Genomic DNA, 17238 nt, shown 5'->3' with positions numbered 1-17238 from the left:
ATATTGTGCCTACATTATCAGGCACCCACAAATGCATGGGACCTTGAAAGTATAGCTCTGTTTAGGATTTTTATTGTGTCACTGGTATTTTACTAAGGCAATTTCCACAAACACCATGTAAAAACACGACTATTTATGTTGTACAGTAATTAGCTTACAAATGAGAAACACATCAACTTGAAGTTTAGTCAACTTCTTAAACCCAAGACCTTTACATACCTCAGGAATGTCTCCACTCTCCATAGGTTCTGGTTCCAAATCCTCACTAATGTGTCTCCGAGAGCGGAACCGCCTATGGGCTGCTTCTTGGTTTATTTGTCTGATATTGTTATCTGAATCAGATCCCACATCACTGGATAGTAGGGAAATAAAAGCACATGAAGGAGAAAATAAAAAGAAAATAACGAATGTTAAACTAAAACACCTATTTTGTCCATTGCTTCCAAAACCTCATTAATGCTTTTGTTTATAAAAATCATTATTCTTGCATGTCAGACTTCATAAACAGAAGATGGCTTAATCCCTCAGTCCAAAGTAAATAAAACTGCACTTCACGACTGTCATAGAATCATAGAATACCAGGTTGGAAGGGACCTCAAGGATCATCTGGTCCAAGCTTTTTCGGCAAAAGCACAGCCTAGACAAGATGGCCTAGCACCCTGTCCAGCCCAAACTTAAAAGCATCCAATGCTGGGGAATCCACCACTTCCCTGGGGAGATTATTCCAATGGCTGATTGTTCTCACTGTGAAAAGTTTTCCAAGTGTCCAGTCGGAATGTCCCCAGAATTAACTTGTACTTGTCATGTAACAGTGGAAATTAACATTCTTTATACATCACAGTTGGCTGAGCAGAAACAGAAGTCCACACTCCAATATACTAACCCATCATTACTCATTCTTTCCTATGATGACCAGAATCATTCCTGACACAGGGATTTTACCTTTGCCCCTGTCTTTATGTCAACTACTGTTTTCCTTTTTGTGATAGCCAAAGCAAATGCAAGCTGTTGCGTTATGGATAACTTTTTGAACTGGCTGCATCCACTAGCTTGGCTCACACCGGCAGTGGTGGAAATGGAAAATACCCCAGTTCCCTTGAGGGAGACCTGCCTGGCTTGTGGGACTTCTCAATGTGCACAACTAGGTATAAATCTCTATTTCAGTACTGAATGGGCACATGTTGTTAGAAGGCAGTATTGTATTTGAACCTCTCCTTCAGGATGAGGGACTGTAACTTTGAAAGATGGTTACGTTCAGGAAAAACTTCTTTATGCAATCATTTTATCATTGCACATTTTAAAGAACTATGAGAAATGAGCTACTGTCATGTTCCAACTGCAGACATGGACTGTGCAGCAGTCAATGATTTTCCTTGATGACCAACTTAATGTCTAAGTTACTGGCCTGAAAGTGAGAGGTTACGTATCCTACTTTCAACCTCATGAGACCTTCCGCTCCTAGTGTTTTCATAAATTCATAGAATTTAAAGGCTAAACAGCATCATTTTAAAGTCTTCACTCTTCACCAAGACTGGTGTCATGCATAAAGTTTATCAGTAGTAATTATGCATTTGTTTCCAAACTACCTGTGATGATACCTAGCTAAAAGCGAACCCCTGAGGCCTTCATTTTATACACCCATCTGACGATGATGCTTTCTAGCGTTGATTACTTTTTGGTACCTGCCAGTCAAACATTTCTGAATCCATGTACTCTTTACTTCATTTAGCATAATCAGATTACAAGGAGGTTCTAAATAAAATAATTTATAAAACCTGCTTTTTTATAGACACTTATTGACCATTGTCAATCATAAATAATAGCAGTTGATGAGATTTACTTGACAAAATACACATTGCTTAGTAAATAGCTCAAATAGTTCATTAGTAAATAGTTCAAAACATACAGAACAAAATTTAATTCCATTCTAACTACAGTAAATGCATCATACAAGAACAAAGAGTGCCTTAAATAAGGACAACAAACATTTGCGTAATTTAGCTATGATTATGAATATTCAAGAAAGAATAACCGTTACTGTTGTAATAAGCAATAGTGGAAGAATAGTTGCTACATAAAAATAATGCAAGATGTTTAACTAATACATGATTTCAGTATAACTCTTAACGTTGTCAATTATACATACTTTTCAAAATGTAATCTTGCCACAGCTTTATAAATCTAATCATAAGAAATATATAATGAAGGCTTGAACAGGAACTCCACATTGGTACAACCAGTGTACATAGGTAATGCAGTCTATACACTGAATAACAATCAGGATCTGCTCAAGTTAATCAGTTTAACTTCATTAAAACTTAAGAGTTGACTTTCTTTTTCCTTACCTTTTCAACATTCTCTATAGAAGCAAGTAATTTATTCCTGTTAAATTACTTACTGAAAAATTCCACATCTGTCTCCCAATATTCTAAAGTATGTTCTTAATGCACTGACTTCCCTCCCACCCCTTCAGATTTCCTAGAATTTCCCGGAATACCTATGTGTATATGTGATTTGCTGGGGGTGGGGAAGTCTCTCTCATTCTCAAAAAAAAAAAGATGTTTCCCTTTTAACTGAAGATATCCAGACTTTCATTCTCAATTTACTAGCACATCTGTGAAAATTTTTCCATTAATATAGTTTCAGATACGTAGCACAGAACCAAAATCATGATTAATCTGTTACTGAAAAGAATAGTGTGCCTTTATAAACTCCTTAGTAAAAGTCTTGCTTAAGACTTTTTCCAGCCTTGAATTTGTAAATTTAAAATGATTAAGTTGGAAAAAATCACTACCCTTATTGATAATTTTGCACACATCCACAAAACATTGCACTGCATTGCCACTTACATTAAACTTGGTCGATGCCACTGAGTAGTCCTGTTGTTATGGTTGACATAGTAAGTCCGCCCCAGGTTGTCCACCTTTTCTTCCCATCCAGGAGGCAGCGGAGGAGGTGGTAACTCCTCCTGACGTTGAGATGCGGAGTCATTGGAATCAACCACATCCCATCCATGCTTCAGAATGAAGAAAAAAAAAATTTGTTAAAATTTTAAAGTTCAAGTTAAAGAGAAGTTATTTAATTGTTTCTTACATTAGCCTATAGGTGCAGATTCTGAAAGTTTTCCAAAGAGAAGTTCAAAATTACTTGAATGTAAACCATATAGAAATAGAATAAAATCCGTGGTTACAGTGTGCACCTCATTTCAATGACAAAAACCCCTAAAATCCCATCAGTGTATTACAACAGGGATTCCCAAACGTATTTGGGTGGTTGCTTGTTCTAGTGGTGGCTACGTGCAGATTCCCAGTGAAGAAGTCAAAGAGATCCAGCTGCTAACTTTTGAACTCAGAGATGTATGGCTTGGGATGAGAGCCCTCATTCTCAAGTTACAGATGAGTGTTACATGCTATTAGTAAGTAAGGCAAACTTGGGCTGACATTCACTTTGTCAGCCGTAATTGCAGCTAATTCTTAAAATAGATGATGGCTGATAAGAGTGCTGAGAAGTCTTTAAACCTGCTGTGCTTGCATGAGCTTTATTCTCTGCAAAGTCAACGCTACTGAGGAAATAAAGAAAAATGTTTTAACACCTATTTTGAAATGGCCTCTGAAGAAGAAGTACCTAATATAGACCATTATGCCTATAAATTAATTGCATAGACTCTCTGAATTCTTCTACTTGGCACGACTTCCACTTCTACTTGCTCACAAACTGAGACAGACAAACTTTAGAATTCACTATGGCAGCTGAAATCCTTTGAAATACTTGAAATGGTTGAGAAAACAGTTATGGTTAAAAAAAAAAAAAAAAAGCTGGAGCAGGGGAAAAAGAGTAAGCTGCTACTAACACTGCTACCAGGGTTTTATCTTTCAAGGTGCAACTTTTTCTACAATTGTACTTCAATCTCTAATAACGTGAATGCTTCCACAAGCATTAAGCCTTACCTCAGATTCATCCCTTTGATCATTGTTTTCTTCTTCTTGGCCACCATTTTTAGGCATATAAGCCATCTTCAGTCTCAAGAAACCCTTTACACGAGATTTGTGGCTAGAAGACAAGGAGGTACATTTCATTCAACAACCCTTAAATAGTTGCAAATAACAAACCTTAAAGTAAGAAATGTTTTAAAATACAAAGGTCCTTCCCCTCACCTTCTTGGTCTGAGAAGGAAATCCTTAAATGTGTATGGCCTTTCCATGGTTGGGTCTTCAGTCTATAAGCATTTAAGAAAATGGCAAATTAAAGGGCTTTCCCACAAGTACAGAGACATATCAAGAACGTTCACATCACAGATGCAGTAGAAACGCTAGAGGAGATGTTTACATGACAAAGTTAGAGCAGGCAGACCTCTAGACCAGTGTGTTATGGCTCGCTGTTAATACCCAGCCGCAGCAGCACTCCACTAGATGTCACTAGAAATACCAGTGATGGGCTGAACCATCATCTGTAAGCGATCCCAACCTTCACAACTCGGAAAAGGGTGGAAAAGACCAACTAAACAGACCCCTTCCAACTTCTTCCAGTCATCCAACAGCAGTGTCAGAAAAGGCTGCATCTATTTCGAAGCAGTATTTTTTCTACACATTAGAAAGCGATGAAATAAAACTCCTCCTGAGTTGGCTTTCATTTTTTATTTCAAAGCAGTTGAGGCTTTCAAAAATAATTAAGACTTTGAAATCGTTTATGACATACATAAGTAATATTATCAAGCTGACAGATTACATCTTCCGATTTCCATTTAATTGTAAGTTTCATAAAGCCTTAAATCTTGCAAACTTTCTATTGCATTAGAGTTTCAGCTTTCTTATCAAATAAGTTACATTCTTCATGTCTGCGAGAACACAGATGCTATAGGTACAAAACTAGGAATTTAAAAATGACAAGATAAATGAGAGAACCAGAAATCTGTATACATACTTCATCTGTTGATTGTTTGGGGTACTTTATTCTAACCGATCGTACGATTTGGGCTGACAAAATTGGAAGCATGAACTGTGTTACACTGAAAGAGTAAGCACATTATCATACACACTCCAGTAAGACTACAGATCTAGTACCTCAGATTAACACCAAACTTTCTCAAAATGAGCACAAAGTTAGTGGGTACTCCTCAGAATGTTTCACCTATCTGCCATCCACTAAAAAAAATTATAGTATATCTGTAAATCCCTTCCCAGCCTTAGCCCTACAAATAGGAATACTTCTCGAGTCCAATTCTTTAACTAAACCTTTCTAAACACAGAATAATCTAACTCCCAGACTATCCTTCATTAAACGCTTTGTTGTCTGTTCTATTTCAAAGTCAATAAATAAGAATTTAAAAATCAATCCTAACTCATTATGTCAGATATTATATCAAATACCATACAGACTTTCTTTCCACTGCCTGAACTCTTATTCTGCAAAGCATTTCCTGCCTTGAGTGTCCACTTAATCTGTGAGAGACAGACTTCCCATTTTTTTCAGAGACAGTAGATTTTAACCAAATCAACAGGACATCAAAGCATGCATGATTAAGAAGTACTGCTTTCTAGTACTCAACTGTAAGTAACATACATAAAATAAGAAGCTGCATATTTTAACCAAATTTTGTAGATAGTAATTAGATAGTATTAGAGAAAACAGGATTTTGACAAACAAATCAGCAGTACAGCTAGAATGAGAAAGCAAACATTTGTTAATAAGTACACCACGATGTCTTTTACTAAGGTACTGGAAGGATGAATGAGGAAAATATTGATTAGAACATAAAGATATACAGTATGTTTCCCTGAGCATCAAATCAGTACACACACCTTAATAAGCATGTAACTAATAAGCAACTAACTAATTATAACAGAGTATGAGAACACACCCACAGGCAGGTAGGTAAGCACCCTGTGGAGACACTGCTACGTTACAGCTATTGAAAGAAGGACTGTTCTGAGATACATATTGTGAATGTTCCCAGAGGAAATTTTGGGGGAAAAAAGTGGCTTCTGGAACTGAAGACATTTTCCACGACGATGGGGAGTGAGGAAGGATTTTGTACAGGCATCACATTCACTTTCTAGTGAGCCTAAAAGGAAATGGGAAGTTCTGGACTGCAGAATTTCATCATTTTAGCACAATGGATTTTATTCATCAACAGCAGTTAAGTAGCTGATCCAGGAAATTTTACAATTTTGGATTTTCTATGTAAAGACAGTAGAAGACTTTAAAACAACTTGAAAAAGTTTAGCATTCCACTCAAATATGAGCTAGAAAGAGATATGCACACTCATATTCTACATAAGTCCCCAGTGAGAGGACAGGAGAGTTATTCTCTTCCTACAGAATATGGAAGGAAAACAAAAAGCTGCTAATTCCTCAAAACTGCTCACAGAAAGTGTGTGCCATGTCTACAGCTCTACCTCAAATCTTGCCAATGATTTTTAGTTATTAAAAATAATGTTTACTAAAAAGGAACTTCAAAATACTACCTGACTGCAAAATAGGCATGCACTAACATGTCCCTCATCATTTTATATTTCATAGTACATTGTTTGCAGGACACATGTAGCTTAACACTGAAGGACTTTTTCTACAGTTATGTACAGGCTATTTAGATAATGTCTGTGCATATGGATACACGTAAATGGAAATATACACACAAGTACAGATAAAGTAATACTATACAATACAGCTCATATGAGAATGGAATGATCCATTTTTCATCAGGATACATTTCTGATCATTCCATCATATTTTTCAGCTATTATAGTTTATAAGCCAACAACAGTGTTATGACTTAAGATCAACCACAACAGACATATCTAAATAAGCATCACTGTGAAAGTCTACAAGGCCATTTTCCTCCTACAATAACATTCATCAATAGCAAGAAGTCAAATTCAGGCACAAATGGCAATAGTCACACTAAAATTGACACCTTATTTTGATGTAAACATTTTCAATAACTTCCACCATTCCCATGTTCCCTCGTTCAAATACAAAAAAACTCCTCCAAGTTCATGGAAGTGAGTAATATTAACATGTACAACATTTTTAAAATATTATCTACATCCAGACAATGTTAGTCATCCAAAACATGATATAATATCAGAAAACACTTATACTGAGCATAAAACAATCACTGTATACATATACACATGTATGTATATATGTAGAATTTACTAGAAAACTTTATGAAGTATAAAGTTTATTTTTTACTATTTACAAAGATGATGAAAAACAACTGCAGTGTTTCATACTGTTTGTGCGCTGTAACATTCTAACTTCAGTTCTTTTGTCAGTGATTAAATTCAGCTTTGAAGCATAGGGTAAAGTACAATATGAATACAAGATGACAGAAATGCTTTTTTGGTGTAAACATTTTCTGCAAAGTTCACTTTGGATTTCTGTTTAATAAGTGGGGAAAAAAAAAAAAAAAAAAGACAGACCATACAGCAATATTGAAAAACTGAAACTCACACAAATCTACCCATGAGATAAAGAATTCATTTTCACTTATCTTTGAAAATAATTTTAAATGAGGCTTTTACAGCATGGGGTGGTAGTACTATAGGCATATACCTAGCATTGTGTAAAGTAAGTTTTCTAAGCAACGTATAGACTTTATCTGCTGTGGGTACAAACTGAGGTTAACTTCAAGCTTCATACAATTTGAGTGTCACATGGACCCTCTTTGTTCCACCACTTCGCCTTTCTTGATGCCAGGCTCTGTGTAAAATAATTCCTCATGAAATACCCAACATCACATATGTAATTTCAAAAAAATCTTGATTTTTAGTTATTTGTCTTTTTCCCTACAGCGTCCCTACAGAATCTCCAACCCAGCACAGTGTCTTCAGCCTTTTCAGCAGTTTCGAAGAGAAACAGATTTGATGTGGGCCCATCAACTGAAAGCAGAGGCACAGACCTCTCCCTTAGAATTTTTCAGTGAAGAAGTCTGGCAGTGAAAGCTTGAACACACTGGAGTCAGTAACAATTCTGCCACTGTCTTTACTGGATTATGATTACATTTAGGATAGTATTCACTAGTCTCTGAATGTTGAGCATCCTTCTGTGGACATATTATATGCAGTGTCTACAAAAAACTGAAGATGGAGTTTCACATCATAATTTACAGCCAGCCAGCGCTATGTCAATTCTATGCTCATAGAATTAAAGGAGGAGAACCCCACCCTTGATTATATAGTAAATAGAAATTCCACTTAATTTAGGCTGTAATTTTGCTTGCTGTGTGAAGACCATGCGGAATCTTGGCTGCTAGGAAGAAAACAGACAACTGGAGCTTTATAGAATTATGGAACAAGCTCTACTCTTAGAATCCCTCCATTTATTAAGAAAAAAAAACAAATAGAGAAAACATTACCACCCTCAAATCAAACACCTCAAACATTTGATTGTTGACAATAAAATGATTCAAACTCTGTGTCAATTACTTTTAATTATTTGCTATTAGAACTCTTACTGCTGGCAAAGAATTCAATTTTAGCTAAAATAATGAATATACCACATTGTACTTGCAGCCTTTTGGTTTTCCAGGCATTTGCTAAAGCAAATCTGCTAAAATGAAGCTCAATTGGGCTTATCTATACCACCTTTTTCTTTGCACAAAAGGTTTCTCTGACCACAGATGTGCGTCCCTTTCCATGCATATCTGATGCAAACTAGCAGTGTGTTACCTCTATGTCACCACTACCAACAATAATGCAAGTCACTAGTTGAAGTCATGGGTACATCTTTCAGCAGCGGTGCCAACTTTAAGAGTCTCCCCTCTGGTGATTATTCCTGCACGAAGGCCAGTACAGCTGTTTGCATGGCCATTTCATAAACTGGACAAAGGAAACAGTCAGAGTTAAAAAATAAACCATCCAAAACTAACTAGTTATGAATAACGCAGATCTAGTTCACCTCTTGTATCATGTGAGCATTAGACCCAGGATAATTAAGCAGGCAACAAGAGGGTGTGAATAAATGGCAGGGGTCTGCCCAAGCAAACACCACTGCTTACAGAAACACGCACTGAACTACATACCCAGAAGACAGCAACGTCAGTACCTAGAAAACCTGGATTTGCATCCGCAGTACGTCTACTGAGAATGTAACCTCTCCTAGTCAGAGTTCATAACACGCGAGGAAAAGCAACCAGCCAGGCACACGCTGGCACAACACAGTGGTGTGGCAGCTCTCGGCTGATGTGCTCCAGTCATCTCAGGGCTCACCTCTTACATGTAACAGAGACGCCAGACGTGAAGTTGTCATATCTCAGTAACTATCACTTTATCTATCTGTATATAACAAACTGAGGTACCCATACAATGGTATGTTTGGTGTTTCAGAGAACTTCTGTAAATAAATGACACTGAAAGCAGGCATTAACCCAAATATTTAAACTCTAACTTTTAAAAAAATAGAAGAAAACCCTCCAAGTATCAGTTTTTCTAAGTTACTTCATTCCTATTTCTTTGCATGTAATGTATTTAAGCTGTTTAAAATTGGGAAAACATCCAAAACATACTTTCCTATCACATAGGAAGGGCAATAGGCACCTCACGCCTCTTACAGAAAAAAATCTATTTATACACGTATAGACGTTAAAAGTTATCTGTATGCACATTAAAAGCTATAATGTATGCTCGGGCAATATCACAGCTTGTATAATTATTATTATCAATAACATCTAATGTCAATGTCTAATGAATGTTGTTGTATGTATTGTGGCACTAATGAATATCTCACTATTTCCATTATTACTTAGGTGTCCTACTTACAATCAGTAATAAAACCAATAATTTTACTTAAATTTGCTACAAAGATCAGTAATTTTATAACATTTTCAGAAGAACTGAATTTTTGTAACTTCTTAAGACCCCGTCATGCTGGTTCAGCAGTTTCTCTGGTTTCAGTCTGTGGCTATTGGCTTTACAAGGTTTGAAGTAGTATCAAGATGTGCTATCCCCTTTCCCAGACAGAACTACTATCCCATAACCTTAACAGCATATCATTTAGACAGAAAATCAGACAGATAAATCGGACCCCCAAAATGTGTTTTTTTCATTGTTTTAACAAAAGTTCTGGAGTAAATGGAGTTTGCTAAGGGCGAACACAACTGTTTCAACCGTAAGGGAAATTCATGAAAAGGAAAAAGCCAGAAGATTAATAGGACAATAATCACCAACAATAAAGTAAGAAACAACCAGTCTATTGGCCACATGTCATTCATGAATTGTCTCAGACCAGACAAGGATTTTAAGAAATAATCAGGATGAGAAGTGGACCCTGGATGTTGAGAAATTTAACAGATACCAGAGAACAACTGTCTTCCTTGTCCCTGCAAAGGGAACCATTTCTCCCAATTCCTGTGCACAGTGGGGCTTTGTTGTCCACAACATTTTTCTTTAAGCCTCTAATACTATGCTGGGAATGCTTGCTTTAAGAAAATTTAACCGTACTACTTATGGAAATAAATTCTACATCACATCACGGTTTTTTACATCTGGTGATGACAAAAAAGAGCACACCGAAACAAAAGCACTGCTTACCGGAAGGTGACTAAGTGGCACATCCACTTGACCCAGGAAGTCGTCTCTAGTCTGTCAAATAGAAAGAAAAGGCAGAAAAGGGAGTAATTTTACATCAGAAAAGCAAAAATTGATAAACATCAATCCAGTAAATGAAGCAAAAATAAAGATGGTTGAGTACCATTATTTTAGCAATTACTGGTTTCTATCCCTTTATTATTGCACATTATCTGTTGTTATAATTTATCTATTTCAGCAGAGCATTTTCTGTGACAGTCCAAACCAGCTTCTTAGTCCACAGTGTGTATGCTAAGTACTGACAAAATTCTATTTCTTCTGACAGCCCATGCATAATTCAAAGCACAAAGTAATAGTCTACTCTTTCTGTGAATTAGTCTCCACACGCATTAAAAAGTAGAGTGAAATTACTGTTCACTATGCCGTTGAAATGTTCACGTCAAACCTTGGTGACTTTTTCTTTTTTTTCTTCTTTTTTTTTTTAAGGAAAACCTCATATGCACACCTGACAGGGAAGGGAGGGGAACCCAACATCCAAACAGCAAAAGTAGAACTGCATGAATTGTAAACGTTTTTCTCCAAAATAAAAACTTGTTTTCTCACTTTACCAAACAGAAATCAAAGTATTGGAACTTTTTTTTTTTTTTTAAGAATGCTGTTCCATTAATTCAGAATGCTTACTTTGTGAGGAACAATTATATACCCTTATAACCAGCCTTTTGAGTAATCCTGTATTTCCCACTTGAAGATTTGACCGTTCATTCCCTGCTTCAAGTTAAGCACGTGGATGTGGTTATGCCAACATTTGGGCCGCATAGTGCCATCAAAAATTCACTTGTGCACACTTATGCCCATATATAAGTGATAAACACTACTTTTCTGCATGTTCTTCACTATCTGTTTGATCACCACCTTCTCTCAGAGTGAACAAGCCAAGGCACCATCTCCCACAGAGGTAACCACTGACAAGCTGACAGCAGGACCCGGTCTTCATCTAACTATACCTTTATTACTGGGTATTTGAACCATTATTCATAACTCTGCCAACTATATTCCATACCCATTTTACAACTATGAAGATGACAGGATAAAGAGAGCCCTTCAAGGTCTAGAAGTTCAAAGATCTATTTGATCTTTGCAATACTCAAGGATTCCTGAAGATGCTCAGACTGGACTGCATGCAGAGGCCTAATCACCCATTCATACCTACCACTTTAAAGAACATAAAAATTCACACAGGGTATCTCAATCTAGCAATCCACTTACAAGGACAGACAGAAGAAAAGGAACATGAAATATTAGCAGAGGTGGACAAACCAAGGATAGACTTTGAGAAGGAAAACGTGTACTGTTACCACTCGCTTTGCAGCTCAATAAAGCCTAGAAAGAAATAGCTCTCATCAATTTTCTCACCAAACAATAATGTCTGTTCAATCAGTATATTCAGTTACACTAGATATAACATTTCTAGCTGAAAATATTTGTGTACTGAACGGACCGTGATTTCTTTAAATAAATTACAACTTTAAAGCACTGCTCAGGTGTTATCTTTATCACTTAGAGACACCTAAAAACTAACTTAACATTTAACAATTTTTATGATTAACAGTGTCACCTGAAGAGTTGCACTGGTACCTTTTATTGTCAATCAACCTAAATCTCAGGGGTGATTTTTCTTTAAAATGTGGCTGTTATTATCCATCCAACTCCAACACATCCCTGTGCAAACCAAAAATGCGGGCCATCTCCCTGTTTGAATCGCATGCACATGGATGAGTTGATCTTCCCTGCTGGTAAGTAATAGAGGGCAACCCAGAAATAAAACCAATAAAAACCACAGGCAGTATAGCCAGGCACTGCATGGAGAGATTCCTTTCGGTCTCTTAGCACCACATTACCTTATAATGCCATGTGTCTGAGTAGCTGACTGGTATTATAAAGTACCGCGGAATGTGACAGAGTACTCACACAATGAAAATGAATCAAGTCACACACTCCCATCAAAATATAGTGCATAATGAGAATAAGACCACAAGCAGCAGCGTATTGGCCTGCGATACCAGGTCCAGGCGCTCTCAAGTTCTATAAAGAGAAGTAGTGACTAGACCAACAATATTCAGAAGCAGCTGTGCAGACACCAGATAAATATTCCAATTTCTCCCTTATAAACAGTTTACCTTTCTGGTAAGATTTTCATCAACGTGTTTGCACTTAACCTAACTGGATGCACACAGTATGACTTTGGGCAATATCTAGCAAGGGTATCTTCAGAACTATATGAGGTTTCCCACACAGTTGTGATGTGGACGTGCTGGAAGTCAGCTCTGCAGCTAATCTAATCTACTCATTGATTATGATTGTCATTTGCTCATTTATAACAGCAGTTCACTGTTCTAGCCACTCAGATTTAGATTCCTTCCGTTCTTCCTGTGATGAAAGCCATTAAAACATGGCAAAAACCCCAACAACCCAGAAACTCCACAAAACCACTGAGGACCCCAGCCGAATTCTTATTGAAGAGAGAGGCTGTGGGAAGACATTCCCAAGCCTGCCTTCATGCAACCAAGATCCCCAGAGGAATTGGGCAGCTTCTGAGCCCCCATGGAAGTTACAGCTGCATCACAGGGCACCGGGGGGGTCGTTCCGCTGAACCCTTGCCAGGAGGAGCCTTCTCCTGCTCTGTGTCCCTCAGAGGTTAACGAAACACCTACCCTCAGGGCTGTAAAAGCTCTCCTGAGGGGAACACAGGGTCCTCACAGAAGGGATCAAAAGGGGGATGGCAGCAATGTCACGTTGCTGTCTGTACACTCTTAATTCCCACCAGTGCTTATTATTTCTTTCACAATCCACCCACAGTTGAGGAAACCTTTCATCTTACAATAATTTTGGCCTGAAACACAGCCAACCTGAAACAAATCGTCTGAAATGCAGATACTTTTTCATACATCAGAAATACACAGGCTGTTCTAAACAAAGGGTAACCCAGTGACATAGCCATATGGACAGCCGTCACAAGGAGACCTAGCTAAAAGCACCATGCAGACAAAATGAGGCCCAGGCTGCATCTGCTCCCCTCCCACTGACCAGATGATGGTGGTATGGGCCAGAGCAGCAAGACCAGAGATCCCTGCCACAGGGAGGCCAAGCGGAAAGCTCTGCCAAAGAAGCCTGGGCAGCGTCTGCCCAGCTCCCAGGCTGTGGCACAGGCAGAGGAGGAACAGGGGAACACAGATGCACCGCAAGCAGCTCCATGGCCCTGCCACGAGCTCAGGGAGGAAGGCTGGAGGGAACAGTAACCCAGGAAACTGCCAATAATCTGTGTTATGGGGAGAAAGGCACAGAGATCAGCTGGAGCCCCTCCACTGGAGACCACTGGTGGCGTGCCGTGGGAGCTGGGAAGAAGTGAAGAGCGGAAACAGGCTGCGGCACACATACGCGGGTCCCAGGCGGTGCAGGCCGCTGAGCCTGAGTGGAACCACCGTGGCAAAGGCAGGCTGCTGGGCAGGACACAGGCCGTGTCCCTGAGCCTGCGGCACCAGGCCCTGCCAGGCCACCACGGGGCCAGGGCTACCCCAGCCCATTCTGCAGGGGGTCAAACAGAAACCCGAGGTGAGAAACCACCACCCACTCATGACACCCAGGTTTTATTAATACATGAAATCTAGAATTTATGCCACTGAATGGGGTGGTTCTGTTCTTGCAGCTACTCCACCCCAAATTCTCCTATAACCATGATGTTATACATCAGATAACAATACATCAGTAAAACGTAACAATGAAGCAGAAAACACTGATTTTTGTAGCTTATTAAGAGCTTGAATAACAAAGGGAATACTTTCTAAAGATTTTTAAAAGCCTATTTAATTGAATACAAATATATAATGTTTCCAATGCTATATACTATACACATGTACAAACACAAGAAAACTCCCTTTGAAATTAATCTATTTTAAAGCCAGACTTAAACCATACACTGACATTCCTACACGTATCAATCATTTCAGTATCTTACCTGAACGTGATGAATTCTAGCATTTTGATCTACATTGGAAATGTTATATTCAACAGTCAAAGGAATGAAATTTTGGCAACAGATGAGGTATAAAGTAATTAAATAGCATGCATGTGTTTGCTTTGTGAGCTGGTCACTGTGCTCGATGTGTACTTGGTATTCATTAATAAGATATGAATTTTCAAAATAAAGCATATTGCATTCTTCAAAAATCAACTGTCTGTCAGGGAAAACAATTTCTCCCAGATACTGTTTATGATACCAGATATCAGCCCTAGTGATTCCCAAATAACCTGCTGCTTATTTATAACCATGCTATGCACAGAATTCCAGGAAGTGCATATTGCTGCTCCAAAGCCAAGTTTACATATTTATCATAGCAGAGCATTAAGTTTAATATTAAAATTCATATTTTGTATGATAACATCGTAAGAATTCTGTTTCTACTACAAAGATAGCATAAAGTCCCATGATCTCCAAAGCATGGACATATACTGCTATGCTATATGCCCATGGAACAACACAAAAAGAATATCTGCACCAAGGAACCTGTGTTTTTCCAAATTTAAGTAAAAATAGCTAAAAGATTTTCCATTACAGAATTTTGACTATTAATCTTCTTCCTAGCAACTACTGGAAAAACATGGTAGCATGCACTGCTTTTAGAGAATTAACATATTTCTCCTTAATATTGGCACATACCGAGTACCTTCCAACTCCTGCTTCAATGCAGTTACTCAAATATCAACTACTCAGAAGAAAATATATACCTTTTTCTAGATCTGTTCATGCAGCTTTTAGTTCAAGAAAAACACAACTCATGGACATGGAAAATTTTCAGGCTGGTTAGAAACAGAACTGTGACCAGACATGGATGCAGTTTCACTATATCCATGGGGAAAAGGGTCCTTCCTCTGTACCAGAGATGGGGAGGAACCCCCACCATGGGCTGGTGCAGATGGTGGGGACATAAAGAGATGAGCCTATGGAGTTCCCTTGGGCTATTTCTCAACAGACACACACACACAGAGGTGACTTACATGCAAGTACCAAGCCTGAGATATCTGATACAGTCTATTCTGGAAGTAGACATGCTGTAAGTATACCACTTATTTATCTAATTTTAACATATCTAGAAATCATGATAACTGCTTCATCTACATTAACTGCTTTTATCTGTTATTTCCAGATGCTCTGCAGCCTGGCTATGGCTATAGCCACAATGGTAAACTGGGCTGTAAGAATTGTGCAAATTCCAGACTGATGTTAAAAGCCTTCACTTCTACCCAGATCAAATTTTTAGGAGTAAAAAGTAAACCCAGCCTTAAGAGCAGCTGAACCAACAAAATCTGTTTGTCTGTAGTTTAGAGTGGAACTGGAAACATCCTTAGTTCTAGCCTGGTTCTGCCAGTGAGCTGCAGTGACAGTTTAAAAAAATTACTTGCTCAGCTACTCCTAGTATGAATATGGTCATCTTTACCAGTACTAAGGCTCTTGTAAAACTGAATCTTTATGCAACACTTGACTATACACATACATTTATAAGAAAAATCATCGGGGGTGTGCGTGTGTTAGTATACTCATAGTTAGCATTTTAGGACATTTTTGTTCTGTGAAAAGAATTTTGTCTTGCAGGCCTCCACATCTCTAGTATTTAAGCATTCTCATCTTGGGGTTTCCTGCTTCCAGAAAAGGCACCTCACAAGCCACATGAACCTTTTTCCCGCTCTATCATGTATTGAATTTCCAGTACCTTGTCGCATTTCTTATTATAACAAAGTCTGTTTGAAGAACCTCTTTCTCACTAAAATAAAAAAGGCTATCTGATCCACAAGCTTGCCTGTTTAGTTGCATATTACACTGCTAATTCCTACTCAAGTCTGATCTCCCCCCCCCCCCCCGCAAGATAGTGAGTAATCCCCTCTTAACATGAAAGACACAGGATGCAAATGCTTCTCAGCCTACAACTGGGAACAGATTTTACCAATCAGAATTACTATTTTTCAGAGCTGTTGGCTAGGCAATGATGCTTATATGTACCATTATAACCTTTATTTTATATAGGTCATTATATTACATTATATGAAGGTAAGCAGTTATTTAATTTTTTTAAAGCAGTAAACAGAATGAAAAGTTAGTTCACTGGGGAGAGCCTGCAGCTGCCAGCAAAATCTTTACTCCCAGTTTTATTGTTTCAGATTTATGAGAAAATCTTAACCAGCTGGAGTTGTCAGCAATAGTCACTCTCAACAGATGACTTCTTCTTTAGAATGCCCCAGCAGCACCCACAGCTGTGTAATGCCTGGAGCCGCTCTGCCCTCACCCATGACTGCCAGCAGCTGGATCCCTGCAGGACCGTGACTGCGTGTTGGAGGGACTGCCACGTTTATTTGTGTGAAACATTGAACTAAGGCCCTGCACAAGTTACACAGCTGGGAAGGACCACAAAGGCACAATAAAACCGCCACCATGCATTGCCTTTTGGAGGGGCCAACCCCTGCTTAAATGTCATTGTTCTCTCAGTATTTATTCTGTGCTATCTTTAACGTGGTTTCCGTGTGGGCCAGATAAGACAGGAAAAGCACACGGCAGGGAGGGGTAGAGGCATGTCTTAGATGCTTTGTAACAGCCTTGCTGCAAATCCTAAGACAAACTATAACAAAAGCTATCCCAAAATTTCCTATTTAGTCTTTAACC

At 38.4% G+C, this 17238-nt stretch overlaps 1 protein-coding gene across 9 annotated transcripts in view; it reads right to left on the bottom strand.

The window, feature by feature from the left end:
* The window catches only part of NEDD4L (NEDD4 like E3 ubiquitin protein ligase), a 193318-nt gene that overhangs the window by 53454 nt on the left and 122626 nt on the right, over positions 1–17238 (bottom strand). For all 9 annotated transcript variants that reach the window (XM_052778721.1, XM_052778722.1, XM_052778723.1 and 6 more), the window contains 5 exons: positions 10533–10583; positions 4155–4216; positions 3948–4050; positions 2850–3016; positions 220–352 (listed from right to left, as the gene is read on the bottom strand). In XM_052778721.1, coding sequence (XP_052634681.1) covers positions 220–352; positions 2850–3016; positions 3948–4050; positions 4155–4216; positions 10533–10583 — 516 coding nt within the window. The remainder of the gene's footprint in view (positions 1–219; positions 353–2849; positions 3017–3947; positions 4051–4154; positions 4217–10532; positions 10584–17238) is intronic.

The sequence above is a fragment of the Harpia harpyja genome, chromosome Z (genome assembly GCF_026419915.1).
Source record: "Harpia harpyja isolate bHarHar1 chromosome Z, bHarHar1 primary haplotype, whole genome shotgun sequence".
Taxonomy (NCBI): domain Eukaryota; kingdom Metazoa; phylum Chordata; class Aves; order Accipitriformes; family Accipitridae; genus Harpia; species Harpia harpyja.
The sequence above is the reverse complement of the archived record's forward strand: the minus strand, read 5'-3'. Positions and strand labels throughout refer to the sequence as shown.